Raw genomic sequence first — 25,692 nt, 5'->3', positions numbered from 1 at the left:
GTGTTTTTGTTCTTTTAACAGCACCACACATTAGCTTTAAACACAACTCACAATTTAAATACACACAATTCACTCTGTGCCTCACTAGAGCTAGCTTACACTTAACGTAGCCTTTAGCTACGCGATTAGCCGGCACAGGTTAGCCGGCTAAACAGCTCATAACAACCGTAAACACTTTCACATCACATAAAACCGATTATATCCCGACTGGTTTTGCTTATTAGGTTTCTCAGAAATACATTAACACACAGTTCTAATCTGTAGCAATGAAGTGTTGATGCTAATTGGCTAACTTTAAGTAGCTAACTCACCGGGGATAAGCCATTTAATTGGGAAGAAACGCCCAACAGTTGGTCCGATGATAATTCCTCTGTCAACAGCCACATCACAGTTTAGCAAGCTTCTTTCCCGGGACTACCGACATCTCTTCTCCATTTCACGTCACGAAAACTGGTAAAAAAAAGTGTCTGAAATACCCTATTTCACCCTCCTGTCTCACACTTGTCTGCACCACGCGCCCTCAGGTGGCTGTGTATGTGGGGGGACGGAGGGGGGGCGGGGGGCCTTCAAGTCGCTAGCAATATCCTGCGTGCGAGACGTTTAGGGGTCATCTGTAAATTTGGGCTACAGAAAATAATCTGGGTTACACAAAGGTGTGGCAAAGTCATTGTTTTGCAAATCGCAAGTCTTGGCTATAAAATCCAAAAGTAAAGTCCTGAACTACCAACTAAACAACTCATTATCAGCCCTTCACCAAATGTAATGCCATTTTCAAAAATTTAAAGTGTAATAGTGCATAGAGAAAGAAATAATAAATAAAGTCCCAATTTTACCTTAATGTGACATCCACAAAAGCAAACTCAGTAATAAAACTCATTTTGCAGAGTTTATCAGGGCAGTGGTTTCTCCCAGGGCATTACTGCCACCGCCTAATAAAGCTCAGAGAAAACAATCAATATTTGCTCAGCATACACATTTACTTTGACATCTGTTCTGTCATGTCCCAGTCTGTGTGAAGTGAAATGAAGAGAATACTGATGCACCCACGAGGTGAATTTTGAGTTGCTGTCGAGTCACCTGCTGGGACAGTTATGCACTACTCACTGGATTTGTCGGAAGAAATTGCTACAGGTACATAAACATAAACTTGTCTGTTGCCTCTTTAAATTCCAATTCTTTGATGGGACAAAAGTCACACAGCGCCACACACACACACACACACACACATCCACCACCACACCAACTTACTTTCTGCTTTGCTACATAAAGGACACACCGCCCCCTGCACTGGCACTGAAAGTTGGCACTGGATGTAAACCGCCCACTGCAGATCTGTTGAATGTAAATGCAATTCCTAGACATACTGGGTTGGATAACAAACTCTTGTTGACACCTAAGCCAGCTCCTTTCGCTGAATAGACCGTGACACCTTTGAACAAAGATTATTTTGTTATACATACTGTTCCCAAATATCACAAATGAACTCCTATATTTAGGATACTGACTTTGCACTATCTGGTTTAGAAGAAAATCATCAGAATTTGCTACAATTATATTATGTTTTCAAATTTCAGTTTAGTGTCTGCCCGCTATTTCAGAATGAACTACACAAATTTTTGTTTCCTGTTCTTATCACATCTTTAAATATAATGGATTGTGCCAAACGAATCTGTAAGAAATAATATAACTGACTCCTGAGTAACAGTGTCTGGATTTAAAATTACAGTCTTGTGCTCCGTCTCAATTCGTGTACTTCCATACTCACACTTGCTGTTTTGAGTGCATAAGTGCGTTCACATTGACAAGTACAGCAACATAGAGTGCACTCTAAATACCCGGATGGTGCACTCAAAACTGCCTAAAAATTGCAAAACGATGGACACTTCCCACTGTCAGCGGGTTGCCATCTTGGCTACGTAGCAGAAGGGGAGGGACCACCAACGTCTTTTCAAGGAGGACACATCATCGGGACATTGTAGGCACAGACAGGAGAGTAACACGTTCATTTTCGAGTCAAGTGAGAACTAGAATTGCGGCCTCCTATCCCTCCGCCAACCAGCCGAGTTGCAGGAAATATGCTCACAGTCTCTCCTTCCTGAGTTACAGCACTGAATAATGGCCAGAAGTGTTTTTGCAGAACATGATGATGTCACAGTAAAATTGACCTTTGACCATTTTGATGTAAAAGGTCATCACTTCATTTTATCCTTATGGACATTTAAGTTAATTGTGTCCTAATTAGTGAATGAATTTGTGAGTGAGGTCACTGTAATTCTGGCACAAAAACCTGAGCTCACTGTGACCTTTGACCTTTGACCTTTGAACACCAAAAACAAATAATTTCATCCTTGAGTCTGAGTGAATGTTTGTGCCAAATTTGAAGAATTTCCAGTCAGCAGGTGGGCGGCAATGGTGGTCACATGTTGTGATCATCATTTCCAGTGAGTGCACAATGGTCAGTGTTTGATTTGGGACAACACTGCTCTGTTGAAATGAGTTCACAGTGCACTACATGTGAGTGTACTGACTGAAGCATCTGATATGAGACACAGCATTGGTTTCAGGCCTGAATTTTAATCCAAATCTTAGTCTTGATTTAGGTTGTAATCACCACAGCTCGAAGAAATACGTTTCAATTGACGGCAATAACGTGCAAATGATGATGATGATGATGATGAACACTTCAACACTCCTTATGCACACTGAAAAGACGGAAAGAGACAGACACTTTTGCATTTTTGGCAGAGATTTGATGCTTGCATGCAGTAAAGTCCTGCTCAGTCCAGATGATTTCTGAGTTCAAGGTTATATTCTGACCTTTTTGAGCCTCTCAGCAATATATTTGACTGTCTGAGTCAAATGAACACAGGGCATGAACTTTACAGCATGTTCCTGGTATTTGCAGGGACATGAATATATTGGCATGCCGTTAGGTATGCTAATTTTGCCCGCTTCAGTACAATGAAGTCATTTCAAAATGGCCTTTGCCTGTTGGATGTTGTTACAAAACAGAAAAAAGACCAAAATTTACTTTTTTTTCTTTTTTTTTTCCTCCAGTGGCAAAATGCAGCAAAAAACGCAGACACGGGATAGCAGAGCTGGGCACGGAATTTCCCCTACAATACCTACAACAGCTTCAGCTGCATGTTAAAACAGTCAGGCCATTGTGTGGCCAGCTGATTAAAGAGCAATTGTAAAAAAAAAGAAAAAAAAAAGAGGACATCTATTTCTCAGGGGTCGTGAAAGCCAGACAGGCGGTGTTGGTGTGGGCTGTGTCTGGACGGAGGACAGCCGTTGGACAGACTGCCCGGGGGAGACTCAGGCCAAACGTCACCTTAACTGGATGCTGTCAGCATTGCAGCACAGGCAGCTGCAGAAACAGAGGAATAAAACACCTTTCTGCTGCGCATCCTTCACATTCTTCTCTTTCATGCCACAGACACCCTCACTGACTCCTTCACCCCTAATGCCGAGCGCTCATTGAGGAAGTTCATTTCAGGGACGCTGGAGTAACACAACACTGCTGCTACATTTGGATTTGGGTGATATACAGTAGACCTCACAGTCTGATGTGTTGAGTACCTGAGCAGGGCAATAGGAGCCCTGTGAGCCTTGTTAATCCTATTTCACTTCATAAAAAGAGATTTATTGCCGAACGAGCAGCTGAACAATCCTATCACTAAACTGTGTTTCCAGTTGTGCCTTCACATCTCCTGTGATGGAACTGAGACAGTACGAGTAAGTACAGGAATAAATGGCAAAAACTACAGAAACTACATAGCAAATAGTAAAACATCTTAAGAAGGCCCACACAGTATGGGCATGTACTGTACATATACTGCACATACAATATATGACATACACTGTTTGTCCCTGTATATGTCACCTATAAGGGGAATATATTGTTATCACATAATCACATATACATCCTCTGGATATTAAGAAACATACAGATATATAGTCAAAACACACTTTCACATTAACTTTAAAGTGTGTCCAAACTGGTACTGTACACACACACACACACACACACACACGTATATATGAAAATATTCTCAGTTCATGGTGAGTTCAAAGATCACAAACTTATACATTCAGTGGATATAATGCTATGCTAGCTTACAGCTAACATCTGTACCGCAGGAACAATCCAACTATTAATCATATTAATGAATTAACTATTAATCAACACTGTGTTATAAATTGTACTGATGAAATTTCACTATGAAATAAACAGACTTTAATAAAAAGATCATTAATAAATGTATTCATGTTATTGTAATAATTAATGTTTGATAAATATTTATATATATACACTTTTGGACTTCAATACTAGCATCAACACACTGTAAACACAATGCAGGGAACTGTACATGTCATGCCATAATAATATGCATTAAAACCCTATATCATAGCACGCTCATGTTTCACCGACGGCGGTTGCTTGGAGTCGCTTTCAGACGTCTCGACAGCGGGATTCTGGGTAAAAGCTAAACGGAAGCCATAATCAACCACTACATAAACAAACAAGAAAATGAGCCGGGTCCCGTCGCTGCACATAAATGAGTGAAACTAAACACGTGTTTCCCATAAGTGTGGACGTCTGGATGTCTTCATTTGTCAACTCTGATTTCAGCATCTAACAATCGCACTGAAAAGAGCAGTGACAAACGAAACAAAGCAGTTGTCAGACCAGGACGCCGCAGCATCCTGACATCCCACTGACTGAGAGTGATTTTTGTATCAGACCGTTGTATCGAATCTAAAGCAAACTAAGAACCGTGATCCTGGGACACTTTGAAAACGGACCATAAAAGCATCGTCTTATGTGAGCAAGGCCGATTAATTAGTGGCTTTAATTAATTTTCATTTGCATGGAAATATCAAACTAGAATTGAAAGGGATTGTCTTTGCATGTGGTTGTCTTTAATGTGAATACATCAATTACGACAGTTGTGTTTTATGAATAGTGAGAATGTTGAATCATTTGAGGCTCCATTAGTCCTCTTTGTGTCTCATTTTCCATTCTGGCTGCTGTTCTTCCTGTAATTACAGCAAAAAAAAAACAAAAAAAATCAGTATTGCAGCAAAAATTAGTAAATTATAAGATCTTGTTCACTCAGAAGTTGCAATATCACACATCCTGTGACCCATTAACTAAGATTCAAAACACCAAACTTCTGCTGTACCTACATAACTAAAAACTAGAGCAACATGCCAGACAGAAATGTGCTTAATAAATACAAGTGCATACTTCTCTCTTTGAATCTCCTAATTGGATCACAAAGAAATGTGGATTTCTGGTGTACTTCCTTGTCTCCTGATGAACCAATTTTCATAATTGCAACCCAAGGCACATGAGTTTAAACACAGGGGAAATTTTGTGTGGAATGATTACTCTTTCTCCGGTGCTTTGCATTTTAAAACTTCCACCGGAGCCGCAGTCAGACTCCGGCAGGAATGTGATTATATCAACAAAACGGTGTCAGGTGCAAATGGCTTTGAGCTGCCCCACAACAATACCAGTTGAATTTTCAACACTTGAGATTTCCTCTGGGACGGCCATTCCATATTACCGATCTATAAAAAGAAGCAAATTGCCTGCTTGCACAACCAAACCGCCATTTGACAGGGCCTCTGGGCTGCTTCTTATGGTCGCTATTAAAGCTCTGGGTGGTGTTTTCCTCCAGGGCCTGACAGGCAGACTTCAGACTGCCCCCACCCTGCCTGCTGGATGCCAAGATCGGCCTGCACACACGCACGCGCGCACGGAGGCCCCACCGGCTGTGGGCGGCTTGTTCGCTACTTACCGACACAGCCCGAGAGGTGCATGGGAACAAGATACAACTGTGTACTTAAGTATTTCCAACTTCTTTACACATCTCAGCAGTCTGTGGGACTGTCGAGGACATGTAATTCGAGCCTGGAGGGCGGAAACACTGGGAGAGGAGTTAAGTGCTGCCTGCCGACGAGGACACTGGATGAATGTTTAACAGATTTCTCTGGAGAGGAATACAAATTGTGTCTGAGTGTGTGTATATGCTCGTGTACTTCATACATGTAAAAAAAGGCCTTTAAACATTTGGACCATCATCCCACGTCACACTAAAGGTTCCCGCTGACACCAGGCATGATGAAATCCTTCATGGTGGGTTGGCAACTCACCTGGCACTGGGAACATGGAGCGGTGACCTTTAGCCCGTAGTTCATAGTTCATTTAACTGTTCATTCACCCACATTGTTTGACAGAAAGAAAGAAAGAAAGAAAGAAAGAAAGAAAGAAAGAAAGAAAGAAAGAAAGAAAAAGAAAGAAAGGAAATCCTCTAACTGGCTTTTCTGGAGATTTCAAATTCATCTCAGAGCCTTCATCATCAGTGGATTGAATTTGCTCAGTCATTTACATCCTGATTGTAAGATGCATTTCCTCTGGAGAGAGGCTGTAAATTAATCTTAACATTACATTTTTTCTTAAATCTGTTTATGTATTTTCTGTGCAAAACAAATGAACTTTCACGCTGATTATTTTCTGTAAATCTAATTTCCCCACATGATGGACTAAATTCTGTTTCAGGTTATAATTTCCACAGAGAAACATTACATCCCTTGTTTAATTATTATCATTGTTTGATTTATTGCAATGTCTAAAATATTTAAAGATACATTTAAAGATAGAAAGATATTGAGTCTAAAAAAAAAAGCATTAAAATAAAATCAGTGTGCAGTGTAAACTCCCCCTCAGGTAATTTAAATTATAGAAATAAATATGTGAATATTACAAAGAATACATTTTATTCTGTATTATTTGTTTTCAGAAATATATTAGGGAAAATATAATGATAATGTTATAAATAACGTTATGATTAACAATTGCTAACATTATTAATAAGATTATTAATAAGATTATTAGCCCCATCTCCTGCGTGAAACAACAAATCAGACTTAACAACAGGTAAATACCAGTGACATCTGTCATGCCGGGGGGGGGGGGATTTTGGGACTGTGACCTCAGTCTTTGCCGTTTGCTTTATTTTCCAAAGTATAATAGAACTGTAGGAGTGTGTTTTTCCCTCTTGTCAAGCAGATTTTTGGTTTTCTATCCATTCAACTTGAGGAGACATGTGATATATCTGATTTAAATGAAACTCATCTCAACCGAAATATGGACACTTGACTGACAGACTGTACAAGGATATATGCTACTTGTTGAATATAAGTTTTTCTATCATCTGTGTCCAGTGATTATTTAGTTGCTTGTAGCATAAAGTAAAAATATCCTATATATATATATATACACATACATACTGTATATATTAGAATGATAAGACCGTGTTGCGTTTCATTATATGCAGGTATAAGAACAGTAAAATTGAATTTAATTGAATTGAACTGAATTAATAAACTGTCTGTACCCAAAACTCTTTGTAACACAGTGTTGATGGTGAGTGGATTATCCCGGGGAAATTAAGTAATTGATTGATCAAGAGAGTTTGTTCGCTGGTCGATCAAACGCAGAGGACACAGAATAAAGAGGAGCATGTGCAAAACAACGAGATATAAAATTTATATCCCAAGACTATGAGTGTCAAATTCAAAAATAGATGACATGTCATCCGTTTGAACTGGTCCTGTCATGGCCATAAGGGAAGTGATATGTACACAGGTGGGTCCGTAAACACTAACTGGGTCCATTAAGTTTGTGTCCGTCCACAGTTTGCAGTAACAGTCTGCCTCGGCGCATCTTGTTGTTGCGACAGCTGCGTCTTCCGCTCCCCAGTCATTGTTGCCATTTACGACAGAGCACCAACTGAACCCAGATTAGCTTGAAACGGCTGCGCTGACAGGGAGCTGGTGCGTGCTGACACGCTAAAAGTTTCACAGCTCTAACTTCTTCCAAGTGACCTCCTGACACGTGGCACACTTGCACTTTTCTCTGTTAGCCGATCAATTTGGAAAACAACAAGGCAAGACGATAGCGGCTTCATTACTGTCAGTGCTGAACATAATACCTCTAATGCTTTCTGTCACTTCCATATGAAGATAACAGGGAGGCTGTAATTAGAGGATAACATGGCGACAGTGAGCACGCTTAGGTTCGGCACAATGAGGTGAAACAGACAGCTTCCAATTTAGAGAGATCTCTCACATTAGTCGAACACTAAGAGCTTCTGTTAAGATAGTCAGGGTGGTCGGAGAATGACAATGACAAACATCTTTGCTGGGCTTCAACTTGTTCTTGACTTTTATATACTGTTAATCTAAGAGGAGAAGTGGAGCCCGTGTTTGTCACAATGGAAGCAAAACCAGTCGAGGGAGGAACGGATACTGAAACAAAAGCATTCTGGTGGGTCAGAGGTCAGAATATTTGTTACAGGAAGACTTGATAATATTAACACGGTACCCTGCAAGAACTGGATTTAATCTTACCAAGAATGGCATTGTTTATAGTTATATTGAAGATGTTTATGTGCATATTTTATTATATATTTATATATTTTAATGATTTAATTCTCTATTTGTTTTCATGTATGCTGCTAAGAGGACTGCCGCTAAACTTAATTTAGAAAAAAAGAAAAAGTTTCTATTTTTTAACTTAAGGAAATAAAACATAACAGCGCATTAACATTTGGAGAAAGCTTCATTTTTAGTGTTTCCTGACGGCTGGTTTTAAGGCTCAGTTTCTGAATACAGGCTGTGTGCATTTCTCTGTGGACTGAGGCTTTGATACTTTCACAGTATTAATATAGAAGCTAGACCTGATCTATAATCACACTACACATGGACAGAGACCTTTAGACTGTATGGGACCTTGAAGCATTTTGGGATTGAACATAAAAAAAAAGAAGCTTGCATTGGGTTTTGTAAAATTCTTCAAAATGAACATGATGTCTGGTGGTAGAGGTGAAAAAAATCCAGATGAAATTTTCGATTAAGCGCTAAAATATCTCAGAATTCAGTTTTTTGTAAATTTGATCTCCTTACATGAGGGTGTAAATGCTGTTTGTCTTCACTGGCTGGGAGATAATTCTGTGGAGGAAAAACAAAATCCCTTTGTCTAAAAGCAAAGATTAAATATACCGACTCTAAAGAACATCAGAATAAGCATTTTCTCTCACACACTCTCACTATGTGCAATTTGTGTAACGTCCTCCTCCTGTAATAATCCAGAATGATCCTCTCAGGATGTAGGGCGCTAAAATGTTTGCTGCACTTCTTTCTTCTTAACTTTTCAGAAACATCTTTTAAAAGAGGAAACCTCCTGTCACCTGGAAGCAAAGCAAAACTGCCATATTAAAAGATTGTTGATTGAAAAACGAAGCATTGACACTCTTGACATCCCGTCTCTCACAAAGTCTGCACCAAACACTGGCGTCGTGATAGTGTCATCCAGACAGTTTGCGATCAAGGTAACATTAATCCAGATTAATTCAGCAATCATTGTACACTTCCATGCAGGATTCGACTGTGCATCAAGGGCAAAAAGGATTAGTCGCAATTTGCATAATAAACAGGCCAAACAAACAAACAAAAAGACAAAAAAAAAAAAAAGTAGAGGTAAATAAACCTTGAAGTGAGTCCTTGTCTGCTTCTGTCCATTTTTATGTACACAGTTTATTAATCAATATTTGTTGGCCATAATTACAGCTGTTTTGCTTGTTTCGGAGGTAATGGAGATTAATTAGTGACCTGCAACAAATGCTGTATGTATAAAGGGATAATGAGCTCTGCTTTATGCTTTAATTTTTAAGTGATATGCCAAGTCATCTGAGAAAGTGGGGGAATTAACTTTAGACTCTTTAATTGTATTTTTTTGTTTATCTTTGTTGTTTAAGACTCCTGCTGCTTCCGTCTTTATGGCCAAAGTCTCTCGAGCAGCTGAGCAATAATGAATCAGGTGCCGTCGTGTGAATGGCCCGTCTCAGTGGGACTTTCTCTTACTTAAGGTGACCTTCCGCAGATGAAAACACCATTTAATCTCTCCCCATCAAATACTGTATGTGGCTCAAATGTTCAGACACAGTCACATGTTAGCTGAATGGAAAGGCTTTGACACAAAACTCTTTAACTAGCTCATTATAATTATGTATTTGCCTCCATATTCTACCTTTGTATATATGACACCTATTGCATGTTTTTCTTAGCCAAATCAAGGTGATAAGAACTGACTTGTGAATGTGATTTTGAGCTATAAAAACAAATAAAAAATTCTCTATTTCTTTTGTGTTGATGGTGAATAAGCTACACCTTTCCAGTGGCAGCAGAGAACTGTGGTTTCATTTATGACCCAAACCAAGTATAGCAAGAATGGAGCACATCTTCCCTGACCTGAAGTCAGTGGGTGTCACGATCAAGTGTGACAGCGTGACGCACGTGTTACAAATGGAGGAAAAAGAAAATGGAAGGAAAGCACTTGTTTCCTCAACAACAATGGAGATATTCTGTGCAAATGTAAAAAAAATGCTATTTGTCAAGACGCAATAGTTGAAAGGAAGTAAGAATATTAGTATTTTGAGATACTTGTACTTTTTTTTTTTAATATTTATATTATAAGTAACTTTATATTTGAATTTCAGAGGAAAATGTTGCACTTTCTTATAAACTACTTGCTTATAAACAACAAAAAATTCCCAATATGTTTGGCTTGTGGCCCTTCACCAGAAAACCATGTGTAGTTTCAGGTGTCTGTGGTGTCTACTTACCAGTCTAGAAGCAACGTTGCAAGTTTCCAGCGGTGGAAGGCAACAATTTTGTTTTGCTTCTATTTCTATCACTTCTTTTGTTCTACTGAAGTTAGCATGCTAACCAGCTAGCTCTGGCACAGTTGAATTGTATTGTCACTTTCCGATACCGAGTCACTGTAGCCTCCAGTCTGCCCTGAAGAAGTAGCGCTGCTCAGAGGATGTATTATAACCTCTTGTAGTTGTAAATGCAACAATGGCTTACGCTCTCCACAAGACTGGCAAACAGTTGTAAACGCTACTGTTGACTATGTAGCATTACCAAAACTTACAAACAGTTCCTTTAATGTTGTGATACTTTTACTTAAGTATACTGACACTTCAAATAAAAGCTTTCTCCAGTTTTCATTTAATCTCTATCCATCACAGTGATGCAAATAATTTGGAGCAGCATCACTGGAAAGTGATAAACAAGGTCTGCAACAAGTCATAGTTTTTCTTCTCTTTGTCTACACAGCCTTGACGTGGCAGACTTCCGTCTTCTTACAAGCTGAAGGAACTAAAGTGTGTTTTTGTTGATTTTCAATTAATTTTCAAATGTGTTGTTGTTGGTTCACATAGGTGTTAAGTTGTTGCATCTTATCTGGAATTAAAATAATGCAAAAGTCATGTTAATCGTTCATTGATTTCAGAAACGAAGTTTATTAGTAAAAATGTGCAGTGCTGGAAGTGGGCCGGTACGCACCGGTACGGCACTTCCTTATGTTACTCTTTAGTGCACCGCTTTTTTGCGTACCGGCACTTCTCACTAGCTGCCGGTCCTCCCCCCTCTCCATTTCAGGATGTGGGTCATTTGTTTTTGTTAAAAAAAATAAAAAATAAATAAAAAATAAAAATAGCTGGAGCTCCGACAGTAAACTCAACAAACTTCTGTCGCGGTGTCCCGCCCACAGCACCACCTGATTGTTCATACGTCACGAACAACAGCCAATCACACTTGAGGCTGCTGTGTACGCGGATGGTCACAGACCGGAGCGGCTACGGTTAGCAGCGCAGCTGTGTGTCGAAGGTAAGAGAGCAGACATCACCGAAGAAGTAATAAACATCACAATCTTCTACACTGAAGCTACAGCAACATCTCACTCTGATGAACTAGTTAATTTGTTCAAGATACACTGAGCAAGAGAGAGAGAGAGCGAGAGAGAAGCTAGCGCTAACTGCTAAGCTAAAGTAACTAGCTTATCTGCTAGCATGTAAACAACTTGAATTAATGAGAAAGTCGCTAGAAGGAGCAGAAAGCTCTGGGTGCTGGAGCAGAGCTAGTGTAAGTTTAAATGTAAGACAGGTAGTAAGACACTGTGATGAAGAAAAGAAAACAGCGCATTAACTGTGTTTTAAAAGAGCAGCAATAAACTCTACCAGTCACCTGAACGTCACTAACTACGGTTACTGAAAATACATTTTACTACAGGAGAAGTAACTGTTGAAATGTTCTCAGATAAAAGTACAAAGTAAATCCGTTGAAATGTCTGAGTAAATGTGTTAGATTTTAATAGGGGAAGGGGAGGGTGTAAACATGGGATATGGCGATAATAATAACATATGATGAAACTATTAAATTAAAGTGCATCTTTAGGTTACCAGGTGAATCAGTTCCCAGATGAAAACAGGACTGATATCAACCAATTAATTCCAGTCAGGCACTTTGCAGTCTGTGCCGGCATGTTTTTTTTCTCACTTCAAGCACTTAAAATATGTAAATAATAAATAAAAAATATTCAAATTCCTGTTTAAGATGGAAAAGGTATTTGGATGAAAGCGGCTCGTGTGTTAAAAAAAAGATATAATTGTGTGTTTCTGATCGACTCTCAAAATCAACAGATCAATACTTAAATATTTAATTGGAAAATGAAACAAACTTTAAAAAACTGTGAAAGTGTGGAGCTCGGTGTTGATGTCAGAAGAGCTGCTCCAGTGTGTGTGTGTGTGTATATGTGTGTTCTTTCGTTCGTGTACTGGAGCGTCCCTTGCCCTTTTCCTGAAGAAAACCAAAAATATCTGATCCAAGTTGTGACAACATTTCCTCCACCGCGCACCCCACCCCTCACCCCCCACCCCTCAAAAAAAAAAAAAAAAAAAAAAAAAAAATCCCAGCCACCTCCGCGCGCCGAGTGGCCCTCTTATTTTCGTGACGTTTCCTTCTGCAGGTTGCGATTGGATGTTCCCTCCGCCTGTGTCTGTGACTGACATCACCGGAGCCACAGTCTCCTCCCAGCGGCAGCAGACGCTATTTGAGTGGGGACTAGCGGATTGTTGTACATAGAGCCGGTTTAGTGTCGTCAATGGGAAGCGTACGAGACAGTGGCAAAGCGAGTTACGGTCTAGAGTGAAACCCGCGGCTGCACCATGCTCTCCAGGTCTTTCCCGTGTGTGTGGATTATATTTTGCCTTCATTTATGCTGCTGTGTGGACAGCGGGGAAGCACAGAACGCGAAGGAAGGTAAGTTCTTAAAGTTTGGACTCTTCTTCCATCCCGCCGCGTTTGGAAGACATCCTTCAGAGATGTGTCCAAATCCAGCAGACAGCGTCCTTGTTTTTTTAAATGATTATTTCTTAAATCTTTTTTTTTTTTTTTTTTTTTTTTTTTTTTTAAACCCCACGCTATTTTAATAACTTCAAAAATGTGGATGTTTTATGCGCCCGGCGCAGTCAGATGAGGCCGGTGACAGCGCTGTCGGTGCCCGGGCTGTTTGCGAGCAACCTCACGGTGTTTTTACGCACCGCAATTAAAAGCCATAGAACGCGGGTTAGACGCAGAAGCTGCTGTTTTTTTTTAAAAAAAAATGTATTTTACTCAGGTGCCAGTGAGCTACCCTGCTCGTTATAGATTAATTACCCACCACGACAAACTAATATCCAGCGGATCGATCGCTCCGGCAGGCTCGCTTCGCTCGAAGTGAGTGAGCCGTCTCTCTGGACGCAGCTTCGGGGGCTCACTTCCTCCAAAAGTGGCGTCGGCTCCAATAGTCCTGACTGGTCTCGTTTCTTGGAGGCAAAAAAAATACAGCAGGCTGATGCGGAGTCGTAATCAAGCCTCAGACTCTAAAACTGACCAGAATCAAGATAATAAAACACCAAGAAAAGAGGTGATGTAATGACTCCAAATTATCACTTTTAATTGATCGGATTTGTGGTTAAATTAATGAAATAATCTGATGCGTAAAAACAGAAGACCACTCTCCAGGTATTGATTTCCTCACCGTGAGAACTACAGCGTAATAACCGAGCGCGGTGTGGATGTAAACGCAGATATGAACTGAAAATCCTCGCTGTTTATAGGAGGGATTTCGCAGACCTCCATCCATATCAGTCACCTGTAAGACGTAACGGAGAATTATTTTTTACGGCAATGCGTCCTGGCTGCTGTCCCCCCTCTCCCTCTCTCCCCCCGCTCTCTGATACTGGATCTATATGCTGATATTACACAAAATTAAAACAACTTCATGTTTGTAGCAGCCGCCGCGGTGCCGCTTTGCGCGTCCTGGACTTAAACCAGGCTGTTTGTTTTTTTTTTTCGTGCTTCGCTTGGTTAAAAAAACCTGCGAACAAGCTGCCACTTCCACGGCTCCACTAGTTTTATGGCCCGTTTTTGAGCTGAAAATACAGCAGCGCATGTTCTGTGAGTGCAGGATGGATACAGAAGCAGCCGCGTTTGACGTTAACGCAACAACTTCCACTTCCAAAAAAAATGAGTTTTAATGAGCTGCTGCGTAAAATGAACCCACGAGAAGTAGATTAAACGCGCGCAAATGCGTATGCGTAACGACTCCCACCACATCTTAACGTGCTTGTCTGTTACTACACTCAGATTTCATTTTTTTTTTTTTTGCTTTAGCTGCTGCTGGTAGAAATTAGGTCATTGGTATATGCGCTATAGATATAGATGTGTGGCCTATCACTAACACCCAGCCACCGGTGCCCCGGTGAGATTTAACCACCTGCCTCTCGGTTTCCTGTCACTAGTGATTCTGCTGGACTCCAAGGCACAGCAGACAGAACTGGAGTGGATCTCCTATCCTCCCAATGGGGTAAGTCTGCAGAATCTCTGCATAGCAAGCAACACAGATGTACTCCCCATATCTATATACTGTATATATGTTTTATCCTGATGTCCCACATCTGTGATAGGAATTACAATATTTAAAGTAGGTTTGAAATATACACAAGGATCCCTGCCCCATATTTCTTACTCAACAGCAAAAAAAATCTCACAAGATAAAGAATACAGGAGGACGTTTCTGCCACTGAACTCTCCTGGCTTTTGACATTCAGAGCACAAAGGCCTGAAGCAAACCACTTCCAACTTGCTAGCCAGATTAAAAGCAGGCTGCGAGAAACTTCGTAAATAAGTAATGTGGACAGAAGCAGATAAACTGAGCACAGTTGTTCTTTAAAGATGTGTTTGTGCAATAAAGACGCAGCCACTCATCTCCCTTCATTCACTGCAGCATTTCATATACCTTTGTCATATTCATTACAGTGTAATCGCCTCCCCGTTTGGTTTGATTGCCAATCATTTAGACGTCTACTTAATGATAGATGGACGTCTTTTAGGTATAAATTCAACATGGCGTGATCCCTAATGGGTGCATTCATTTACAAAGTGTGTTATCTTCTTGCAGTGGGAAGAAATCAGCGGCTTGGATGAGAACTACACTCCCATTCGCACCTACCAGGTTTGCCAAGTCATGGAGCCCAATCAGAATAACTGGCTTCGGACTAACTGGATAGAGAAGGGCGATGCTCAGAGAATTTTTGTGGAACTGAAGTTCACCTTGAGGGATTGTAACAGCCTACCCGGTGTGGTGGGCACTTGCAAGGAGACGTTCAACTTATACTACCAGGAGACGGATTCAGAGGTGGGCAGGAGCTTACGGGAGAACCAGTACGTGAAAATTGACACAATCGCCGCAGATGAAAGCTTCACCCAGGGTGACCTGGGCGAGAGGAAGATGAAGCTGAACACAGAAGTGCGCATAATTGGGCCCCTGTCCAGGCGGGGCTTCTACCTGGCCTTCCAGGATGTAGGGGCGTGCATCGCCCTGGTGTCTGTCAAAGTTTATTACAAGAAGTGTTGGTCTATCATCGAGAACCTGGCCACGTTCCCGGACACCGTGACGGGATCGGAGTTTTCCTCGCTGGTGGAGGTCGAGGGCGTGTGCGTGAGCGACGCCGAGGAGGAGGCCGACAACTCTCCCAAGATGCACTGCAGCGCCGAGGGGGAATGGCTGGTGCCCATTGGGAAATGTATATGCAAAGCTGGATTTCATCAGAAAGGAGACGCGTGCGAACGTGAGTACCTGCACCTTCTATTTTTATATTAATGATCAGGAAAGAAACTGACTCATTAGCATTCCTACAGTTGCTTCCTGTTGAATTAACTTTTAGCAATCAGTCAGGGGCATCCTGGATTTCACACAACAAAAGGTGCGCCAAGGAAAAAAAAAAATTGGCAATAAACCGGGGCAGTATTTATGATTTGATTATGCAAAGCAGGTAAATGACAATTTAGGCATAGCTGACTGAATAGTTGTGTTGGCAAATGGGATTAAAGCAGCTGATTTGACAGCAGTAAAGATGGATAAAGTATTGAGGCCAAACATCCTCGGCGTAATAATTGGAATCCTTGTTAATTGATTACGAGGCTCTTAATTTATAGCCACCATTCTGTTGACACTGGGATTAAATAATAACTTGAGTTTAGTAGCTCCTCAGTTCAAACACTCTCCTCTCCGTCTCGCTGGCAGGGAGCCAAGACAATCACCAGCAGAATACACAGGTCTAGAGGAAGTCCAGCCAGTCTTTTCAGTATCTCTCTCATTCTGCCCCGGCCAAATGACCTTGACAGAAAGGGAAACAAATAGCCGCCGTGCTGTGGCATTTAGGCCTCGGGATATTTATGAAGGAGCCTAACAAGAAGGTCAAAAGCAGGCAGCCTCATTTATGCTTTGTCGCCGCCACCGTCGTCGTCGTTGTTGTTGTTGTTATTGTTGTTGTGGTGCTGGATTCCTTCAGCTACAACTAACAATAAGATGCCTTCCGTCACTCAGAGGATTATTTTCAGTGGCCACCTGATTTTAAAGATAAAAATCACTATGGATTAAAAGCGGGGCGACTTAGGTCACAGAACTTAAGTGGCCCGCCTTGTAGCCGTTTTTTTTCTTTTTTTTTGCAAAGAGGGGCAGCCTCAATCTAAGCAGCTTATGAAGGAGCAGCAGCCAGTAATAATTGAAGGGAATGCGTCTAAGAACAAATTAGTGTCCCTGGCAGACAAGCTTTTATGCCACGCTGTCATCCATTAGGGACCCCTCTGAGGGAGGTGTGTTAATGAAATATATTAGGACGTGTAATTTAGAGCAACACAGCCCGCCTCAAGTTGTGCTACGTCTCTAATGTTCGCGGGCTATCAACCCCCGTAGAGCTCCTGGTTTTTATTGTTCCTGTTGTTTTAATATGCGTAGATGTGTGAGATCCAGTTGTGCCCTCGGGAGGAAAGAAAGTCCATGATTTATCTCCACAGGGGGAAGCGATGCAGCACAACAGCCAATAGCTCTGAAGCTAACAGAACAGAAGACCGCTGCATGTCTTTAATAATTAATCTGCTCGTGTGTCAGTTAAAACAAATACCTGTAGCAGCACAATGAACCAACCTTCAGGTTGTTTCTTAATGTGTGCGTGGAACAAGTTCCAGTCTCGATGCTGCACCTTTATGAGCTTTATCTCCACTGAGGCATGAGAAGCCTTTGTATTAAGGGCTAGTTAATCTAAATAAAATGAGAATCACGGTGCACCATCAGCACTTCTTCCAGCGGCTCCACTGGCATTAAATTGTCCATTCAGTAACCCACCCCCCCTCCCAAGAACAATCTAAAAGCTATTCAGACTATTTCTTTCAGCTGAACAGCGGAGCAATAAGTCCAAGTGGCTGTGACCGTTAAAGATGTGAGATCCTGGCTTTTGGACACTGGACTAGTTTGTCTCAGTGCTGTAAGAGCGCATCATCTTACAGCTGAAGGGGTTTTGTCTAATGGTGATGCTGCACCTTGACAGCGAAGGCTTCAACATGTTTCAAACGAACTAACGTTGAAAGGCAAAAGCAATTACAAATGGGATATTTTTTTAACAGTCGCCCGTCAAAAAAACATTTGAGGTGTTATACACTACTCTGCTGTACTTTGTTGTACAAACAAACATGAGCAGAAGAAGATCCACCCACCTGGTCAATGGCTGTGTGTTGTATATGATGATTGTTGAATTTTTTTGGTTTCAGGAAGTAGCAAATATTGTCCTTGATCACCTGATTCTGACACTGGAGAGAGGGTTTCAGATGCTGTTAGAGGATCTGACACGCACTTTGTTTGAAGCATTCTGGGGCTGTGAGGGATTAGTTTTCATTTAACTTTTCAAACAAGTTTTTTGCTGGTTTGTCCTCATGGAAAAACTTAAAGGTCCCATATTGTACAAAGGTAGATTTCCATGTCTTTGTTGATTATGAAGCAGGTCTAGGTTCTGTATTCTTACTGTGAAAGTATCAAAGTGCTCAGTCCACAGAGAAATGCACACAGCCTGTATTCAGAAACTGAGCCTCAAAATGAGCCGTCAGGACTTCTGTAACTTTGTGATGTCACTACAAAGCAGTCACTGTCCTCAGCCATGCCCTAAGCCACACCCACCTGGACCCACCAACCCACCATCCAACCTTGCAGGATTTGGTCTCTCTGGGTGTTTTTACCTGAAATCTGCTGTATTTTTGTTGAATCACTCAGAAAACAGTGAGCCAATCAGAAGATGGGCTCAGAGCCTCCTCTCTTCCGATTGGCTCACTGTCCTGTTATTATTAGAGCTCCAGAGAAAAGCCTGAGAGAGGAGATGTAAAACTACATTGAGGTCGTTTTTGGTTCTTAAAACTACAAAAATATCTTCTTATGGATCAAACCTTGTAGTTTTCCAAATCCCAGCATTCGAAAAGTGACTTCAGATGCAGTTCGGTGATCTGATCAGCACTTTATCTGAAGCAAACTGACTCCTCAAGAGAGTCCTTAACTGGCCTGTTTTGGTATCTGCAGTGTGCTATGATTGTAAAACGGTTACCAAGTAAAATATTCAGAGGGTGGGTGCAGGTGGAGCGAGCGAGTCGAGCTGTCAGTCATGTCATTTGAGGAGCTCCCCGCGAGGACGCTAAAGGCCTCCTCTGAAATGTGTTGTGATCCTCTCATTCATCACCGTCAGTGATGAGGGACCCCTTGTCTCTCACCCCTACGCCCCTCGCCCCCTCTGTCTCTCTTTAACTCTTTGTGTGGCGGCCTGTGGCAGTAAATGTCACTCTTCTTCTTCTCCGCCTGCTGTGTTCGGCGGGCCTCAGTCGCGATGGGTGTTGAGGGGGAAAAAAAAAAAAAAAGAAAAGGGCCCAGTTGAAGTGTCCCCGGCAGCCTTGTGCGGCCTTCATTTTGCGAAGAAGTGCGTGTTGTGAAAATAGCGCCCATTCATCCTCTGGTCCTGTTTAGCGCTGGCTACTGGTGGCAATGGAGCCACAGAGTCGTTTAGGCAGAGAGAGGGCCCTTGTGGGAGGACACTGGTCTCTTTGTTCCGCTCAATCCCGGGAATGTATGTTGTCCGATTTTGACACATCGGATCACTGTGGTACTAAATAACCAGTGGCTGCGACGTGATTAACTGTTGACCCTCGCCCAAAAAAAAAAAAAAAAAAGGAAAAGGGAGAGCCCTCTATCTGGTGGAAAACAGATAAAACTGACGGTATCTTGCTGCTATCAGTGCATGCTAACAAGAGAATTAATGAGAGGATACAGCATCCTGTAGAAGCTGGCACCATCCATCTTGACTGTCAGAGAGTTGGACAGAAGTTAGTTGGAGACTGATTGATGGTTGAGCCCCCCCCACCCCCCACCCCCTCCAGCCCCTCCTGAGGAAAGGGGCTGAGCAGTCAGGGTCTGACCACGACAGTTAACATCTATGGAAGCCACCAGGCAGCCCGGGCAACCAGACCCAGCTCCAGGGGCTGCAGAAGAAAAAAACAAGACGCATTTAGCATTTCAAATGAAGCCAGGAAGCCAAGAGTAAGGAGGTCTTCATACATCTCGACACCCCCCCCGCCCCTGATTGATAAGGTGTGAATTTAATACACAAAATGGCTGTCTTTTACAACTGCTCCAAAGCTTAATTATGCAAATGACAGGTGTGCGCATCCACAGGAGACCCAAATGGGTCTAAATCACTCAGGATTGAAATAAATTGTTGATGGATGGGAGCGGAACAGTAGCATTCTTCCACAGCCCGGGGCTTTTTCCCTCCTTGCAGCCACACACAGATGTGGTCACCTCTGCTCAGGATGTGTCTTCAAACTGATCACTAAGGGGAGCACTTGAGATAGGAGATTTCGGAGAAACTAAAAGTGATTAATGGCTTGACCATTTAAGTAATTTAATTTCAAATATCCACTTGTTCCTGTGTCTCAACCGTGTCTTATATAGTTGTAACTGGAATATCTTTGGACTTTTGCTCAGCCAAAACAAAATATTTGAACACATCACCTCCGGCATGGACCTTGTGATAGACATAATTGAAAATAATTACAAGTTGTAGCTTTATGCCGATTATTTTTTTTTAGGGCTTTTAGAGTCCGAACCCTGCAGATATTAAATCTATTATCATGGACAGAGAAAAACAGAACATTTTCACATTTGAGAAGCTGCTACCTTTTGAATTTTTGTTTAAAAAAAAAAAAAAAAAAAATTACATGATTGCTGCACAGTAATTTTGTAATTTTGTGACGTACTAATGAGTTAACTAAATAATTGGCCTCAAAACAAGTTTGTGTTTGAATTTGTAAGTTGGATGTTTCACACTTACAGGGTTCCAACCAACCACTTTCTCTGATTTTGATTTTCAATATTTTCCAAGAGTTACTATATTTTACAATCAAGCATAAGCCTTCACTTTCTTGCTGCAGCCACTGTCTTAAAAGTTACTTGGATTGTGAACAAAACTCCCCATGCACAGCCAATGTTAGCGATCAGGTGCTGGTTGGTCGCAGGAACAACTGAAGTGAAAAAGGTCACCGTGACTTTTATTGTGAAGTGAAAACACTGCGTTTCTCACATGACCAATTATCATTGTCTTCATTTCAGCAGCTTTTTTCAAAAGGTAAACATTTTCCAAAAAAAAATACATTAGAAAAATATTACATATTGTCAGAAATCACAAATGTTGCACTGTTTTATACAGTATTATCACAAATAAGAAAACTCACTACTGTGTACACAACTGACTGCATGAAAAAATTCAAATGTCTTTGCAGAGGAAGACTTTAGTTCTTACAGCTGTCCCTTACTTGACCTGTCTTTACCCAAGCACTGATTTCCTTACATTAGAGGATTTTCAATACCCCCCCCTCCCAATTTTTTTTCTGTGCTCTATATTCTGTAACAGGGCCAGTCAAAAAGGGTGTTACATTTCAGTGGAAGTTACGCTGCTGAGAGGAGATGCCGACTAGAAGTTATTACTGTATTCCTGTACAGTTCTTTTCGCTCTATCTAGTTCCCTCTCATTAGTGGAGACCAAACCACAGCTGCTTCCTCAGAGGATGAAGAGACGGCAGAATGTTTGAAATTGTGATTTGGCAAGCTGTAATGACGAACATTTATTTTACTTCCACATCCAATGACCCTTTTTTTTTTTTTTTTTTTTTTTTTTTTTAATATAGATACACATTTTCAAATGAGAAGTAAAAAAAAAGAAAAAGAAAAAGTTGTTTCCCTGGATACACTTGCTTGAACCAGTGCCAGCAGTGCTTTCTGTGGCATCCAGCTGCCTTGTCAACACGTCAAATTAAATACAAATGCCTCATTTTACTTACGAAAAACATTCACTGAGGGAGGGGGGGGGGGCTCATTCACAAGAGTCATCTGGCTAGGCAAATATTTGAGTCAGAGTTATATTCATTTGAACTGTACTTGTAGAAAAAGGCAAGGAAACAAAAGGCCTGTCACGACTAATTATTTGCTCCGACTGGTTCCTGCGTTGGTAGATATCACACTGAGGTAAAAGATGGGTCTAAAACACACAGTGTTAAGCGCAGAGAGAGCTGAGCTTAAAAGGAGGACAGGAGGCTGCCAGAGCCTGGTCACTGGTAATGGGTTTGTCTCTCCCCTCTGCTGATAAGCTCCAGCTACTGACTCATGCATACATGAATATCAAGTAGCTGATGGAAAAGGCTCAATCCACTCAACTGTTGTAGGCGCACAAACCTTGTTCAGAAAACATCACTGGGATCTAAAACAAATTGTACAGAGATTTTCTTTCCCCTAAAAACACAGCGTTTCTTTACTCTTAACTCCTCATCACTAGCATGTTGTTGTTATTTTTTAGATTATTTACATGTTTATGGCATATTTACATATATATTCACTCTATACCTGCTCAATTTAGTCCTTATTCCAGGATGTAGCACCCTGTAGCAGACACTGACAATTTTAGATAAAAAAATAATAATTTTGAGGTAACTGTCATAGCATTGCCTGTTTTTCAAACTTATGTCATGTTTATATGTAGACATATTTCATGCTAGTTGTCAGTGCTAATGTGTTTGCATTTTCAACGTGTTGGCTCAAAAGAGCTCCAAGATAGAGACAAAAATGTCAAAAATGTTAAAGCCATCCCCGGACTCCCCCGCTCAGAAGCAACAGTAGTTGGCATGTCGGTATGTACTTGTTGTAGGACAGGTTTTATGAAAAATAAAAGTTTCATGTAACAAACGAAAAGTTTGCATTGCAGTGCGAACATCTGTGTCTGCCTGGGCTGAGGAGAGGTTGATGATGGTGTGTGTGCTTTCTGGTTCTGACAATGAGAAGACAGGCCATGATTTTAAATGCAAATCGCACCAACCAGCTATTTAATGCCGCTTCAAGATGGCAAGGAAACACAAAAAGCGGAGGAGTCACGACTTATCATTATCTCAGGTTTTGGAATCTGACCTGTCAGTCCAAATTTGAGACCCCACGTCGCATCATATGAAAAGACAGAATCCCAGTAAACATCCCTCATTCTCACGCAAACAAAGCCATATGGTCAGTTGTACCGATGAGGGACTTTGTTAAACCCCCCTTTAAAAGGGAGACCTTTGTGACTTCAGCGTCAGATAGTGTTATTTCCAAGGTGACATCAGGGTCTGCATTAGTCCATGCATGAGGTCAGTGGATATTAACTTCATTTACACATGGCTGCAGACCAGTGCCAGCGCCACAATGGAGGCCTGCCTGTTGTGTTTAGTAACACGAGCGCCCCAGCTGACAGGACACTGTCAAGACGGAAGATGGATGATCGCAGCAGTTGACCCCTGATCGCCAGCAGAGTCACCTCTCCGGCCCCCCTCCACTCCCCCTCTCCCTGCATGACAAAAGAACCCTCCCCACGGTTGAGCGGCCCTCATCTCCACTTGCACTAACAGGTTCAGACATCTCCATCGATCCCTGCCTCCATATCTCTTGCGATTCCACGCTTTTGCCCTTTTTAGGTATCCAAACTGTGGCACAGATGCCTTTTTTTTCTTCTTTTTTTTTGTAATTGCTTGCCTGCTGACTGCCTGAAAGGCATGTGCTCAGACAGGTGAACCCCCATGTCAGAAGACAACGTTTTGCAGTGTTTTGTGTCTTGTCCCCGTGACATGAGGGTGAAAGTGATATGTGACTGGGCTCAGGGTCCCGCCACCTTAAGAGGGAAACGGGTAGGGCTCTGTTTGTCAGTGGAGCTGCTCCTCTGGGAGGCTTCAGACCACTGGCTCTGTACTTCAGTCTTCCTTTAAGAGGAAAATCAATAACTTATTACATAACTTCACACTTTTTTGCCGCACTCACATCCAGAGCAGAGGAAGCAGAACTTAAAATGTGCCTAGGATGGCTCTGTTGTCAGAAACCCTCATGTCTCTTCCAGAAATGAATCAATTTCTGCAAAACAGGAAGCCTCAGTGTGTGAGAATAAATAAATTGAAGGTTAGTGAATTATCTGATGCTGATTCATATAATTCCCTATCTGTCTACCTTATTCCTCCCAAGTGGTGTCTGGCTGAAAAGGGGTGAATGAGAAAATATATTTTCTTTGTAATTTGGATGAACCAACCCTGAAAGAGCAGTCCAGGTCTGAGTCAGCTCTCCTGGGTCATCTGAAGCCAAGTGTCTAAGTGTCTTTTGTCAGGGAGGAGGCCACGGGGGCCTGATGAGCGGCTGGTTTGACATTGTTTCATTCCTTTCTGTTGCAGCTCTGGGACCAGATGAGAGGTTGTGGTGGATTTGAATGGGCAGGGTGCTGGGTCAGGAGGGGAGGGTTGGGTTGGGCAGGCACTGGCACAATTCAGAGATAATGCTCAGTTGCTGACAGGGGACATTTTCAGTGCCGATTTCGCTTGGGCTGCAGGGGGGCTGCGGATCGGTCAGACCTTTGGACCCCTGTGCTTTTCATCCCCAGAATGCAGTGCTTTCCTGGCTTCATCTGCAGTGTCTTTTTAGCACAGCTGCCTTTCAGAGCTGACCACCTCATCCATTAAAGGTAGCTGCCTGGCTGGCCTTAAGGGCCATCTCTCCTGTTTCCATGTGAGTTAAATGAACTAAACAAAAGGCGATTAGGCAGGGACATTTTCCATGTCACTGAGAATCCATTTCAAAATGCTCACTCTGCATGATAACTCGAAGAAGCAGAGGCCTCTTAGGAGGACTGTGTGCACAGACTCAAGATCCAGCTCAGGCAAGAGTGAGAGGCCGTAAATTCACTGATGTAATGAGTCTAATCTTAAAACGCCCTTCATTTTCCACCTCCAAAATCCATGCAGTAAATCAGCAGGAGAGCTGAAAGAGAAAACAGGTGTTCGAGTGTGTTGTTTGGCAATTTGTGTTGCTGTCGGTGGCTGACGCAGTTGTCTTTTGAAAGCTCATATTACCTCCTCCTTTATATTTCACTCATAACATCGGTGGATGCATCTGTTTGATGGTCTCAGCTTCACAGTTTTAGATTTATCCCTTAAAATTATAGTTTACAGGATGAGATTGATGTTATTTTATATTTTTCTTGTCAACAAATCACATGAAAAAAACAACTTTTTAGTTTTCGGTCCAGTCAATATTTTCTGACTTCACCACCATGTCTTGGCACCCATCCCCAAAGCCATTAGTTCCTACTTGGATGTAGAAAAGTCATAAATATGAACCTTAAAATGAAAACTTCTGGAACTTTGTGATGTCACAACAAAGGAGTCATTGCTCCTAACCATGCCCCAAGCCCCGCCCACCTGGACCCACCATCCAACCTTGCAAGATTAAGTTTCTCTGAGTGTTTTACCTGAAATCTCCTATATTTTTATTGGATCACTCAGAAAACAGTAAAATATGGAAGCTATTAAAAAAGATGTTTCGAAATCTTAAAAACAGCTGGGAATTTTAGCAAAAGTTGCTCAAACAGTAATGAATAGCACATTTGTTGCTCTAGTGATAAAAGCAGGATGGTGTGTGAGGGACTGACTCAAAATAAACAATGGAGGTCAGTAGTTTTAATCTTTCATGGGATTTCCCAACAATAAAGATTATCACCAGCCTTATTCTTTCAAGTGTCGGTTGACCCAACTACAAAAAAAAACACATTTTAAGTATCTAGCCAAATTCTGAACTAGGATCTGTTTCTGAGATTTCTGCCAACCAATAACCCAATAAAATGTGGAGTTGAATGAATATCATTCATGGGACCCAGAGCTTTGATAGAGGACATTTAAAAAAATGTAATAATCTCCTTCTATAAACACTACACTGATTATTCTGGGTAATCCACAGAAAATGCTGTCAGCAATTTTAAAGGAACTGTTTCTTAAGTAGAAAGCAGTTCCTTTGCTGTATTGAGCTGGAGGCAAAAATCATAGATTCAAATACCACTGGAGATAGGTAATGGACTGCATGCAAAT

At 41.6% G+C, this 25,692-nt stretch overlaps 1 protein-coding gene across 1 annotated transcript in view; it reads left to right on the top strand.

The window, feature by feature from the left end:
* The first annotated feature begins 13,082 nt into the window (after positions 1 to 13,082).
* Positions 13,083 to 25,692, top strand: part of epha7 (EPH receptor A7) — a 90,180-nt gene continuing 77,570 nt past the window's right edge. The window contains exons 1-3 of the mRNA XM_022764640.1: positions 13,083 to 13,176; positions 14,700 to 14,764; positions 15,359 to 16,028. Of these exons, the coding sequence (XP_022620361.1) occupies positions 13,083 to 13,176; positions 14,700 to 14,764; positions 15,359 to 16,028 (829 nt within the window). The remainder of the gene's footprint in view (positions 13,177 to 14,699; positions 14,765 to 15,358; positions 16,029 to 25,692) is intronic.

This window comes from Seriola dumerili, unplaced genomic scaffold (assembly GCF_002260705.1).
Source record: "Seriola dumerili isolate Sdu_G_001 unplaced genomic scaffold, Sdu_1.0 BDQW01000025.1, whole genome shotgun sequence".
NCBI lineage: Eukaryota > Metazoa > Chordata > Actinopteri > Carangiformes > Carangidae > Seriola > Seriola dumerili.
Note: the sequence above shows the minus strand (reverse complement) of the source record. Positions and strands in the feature narration are given on the sequence as shown.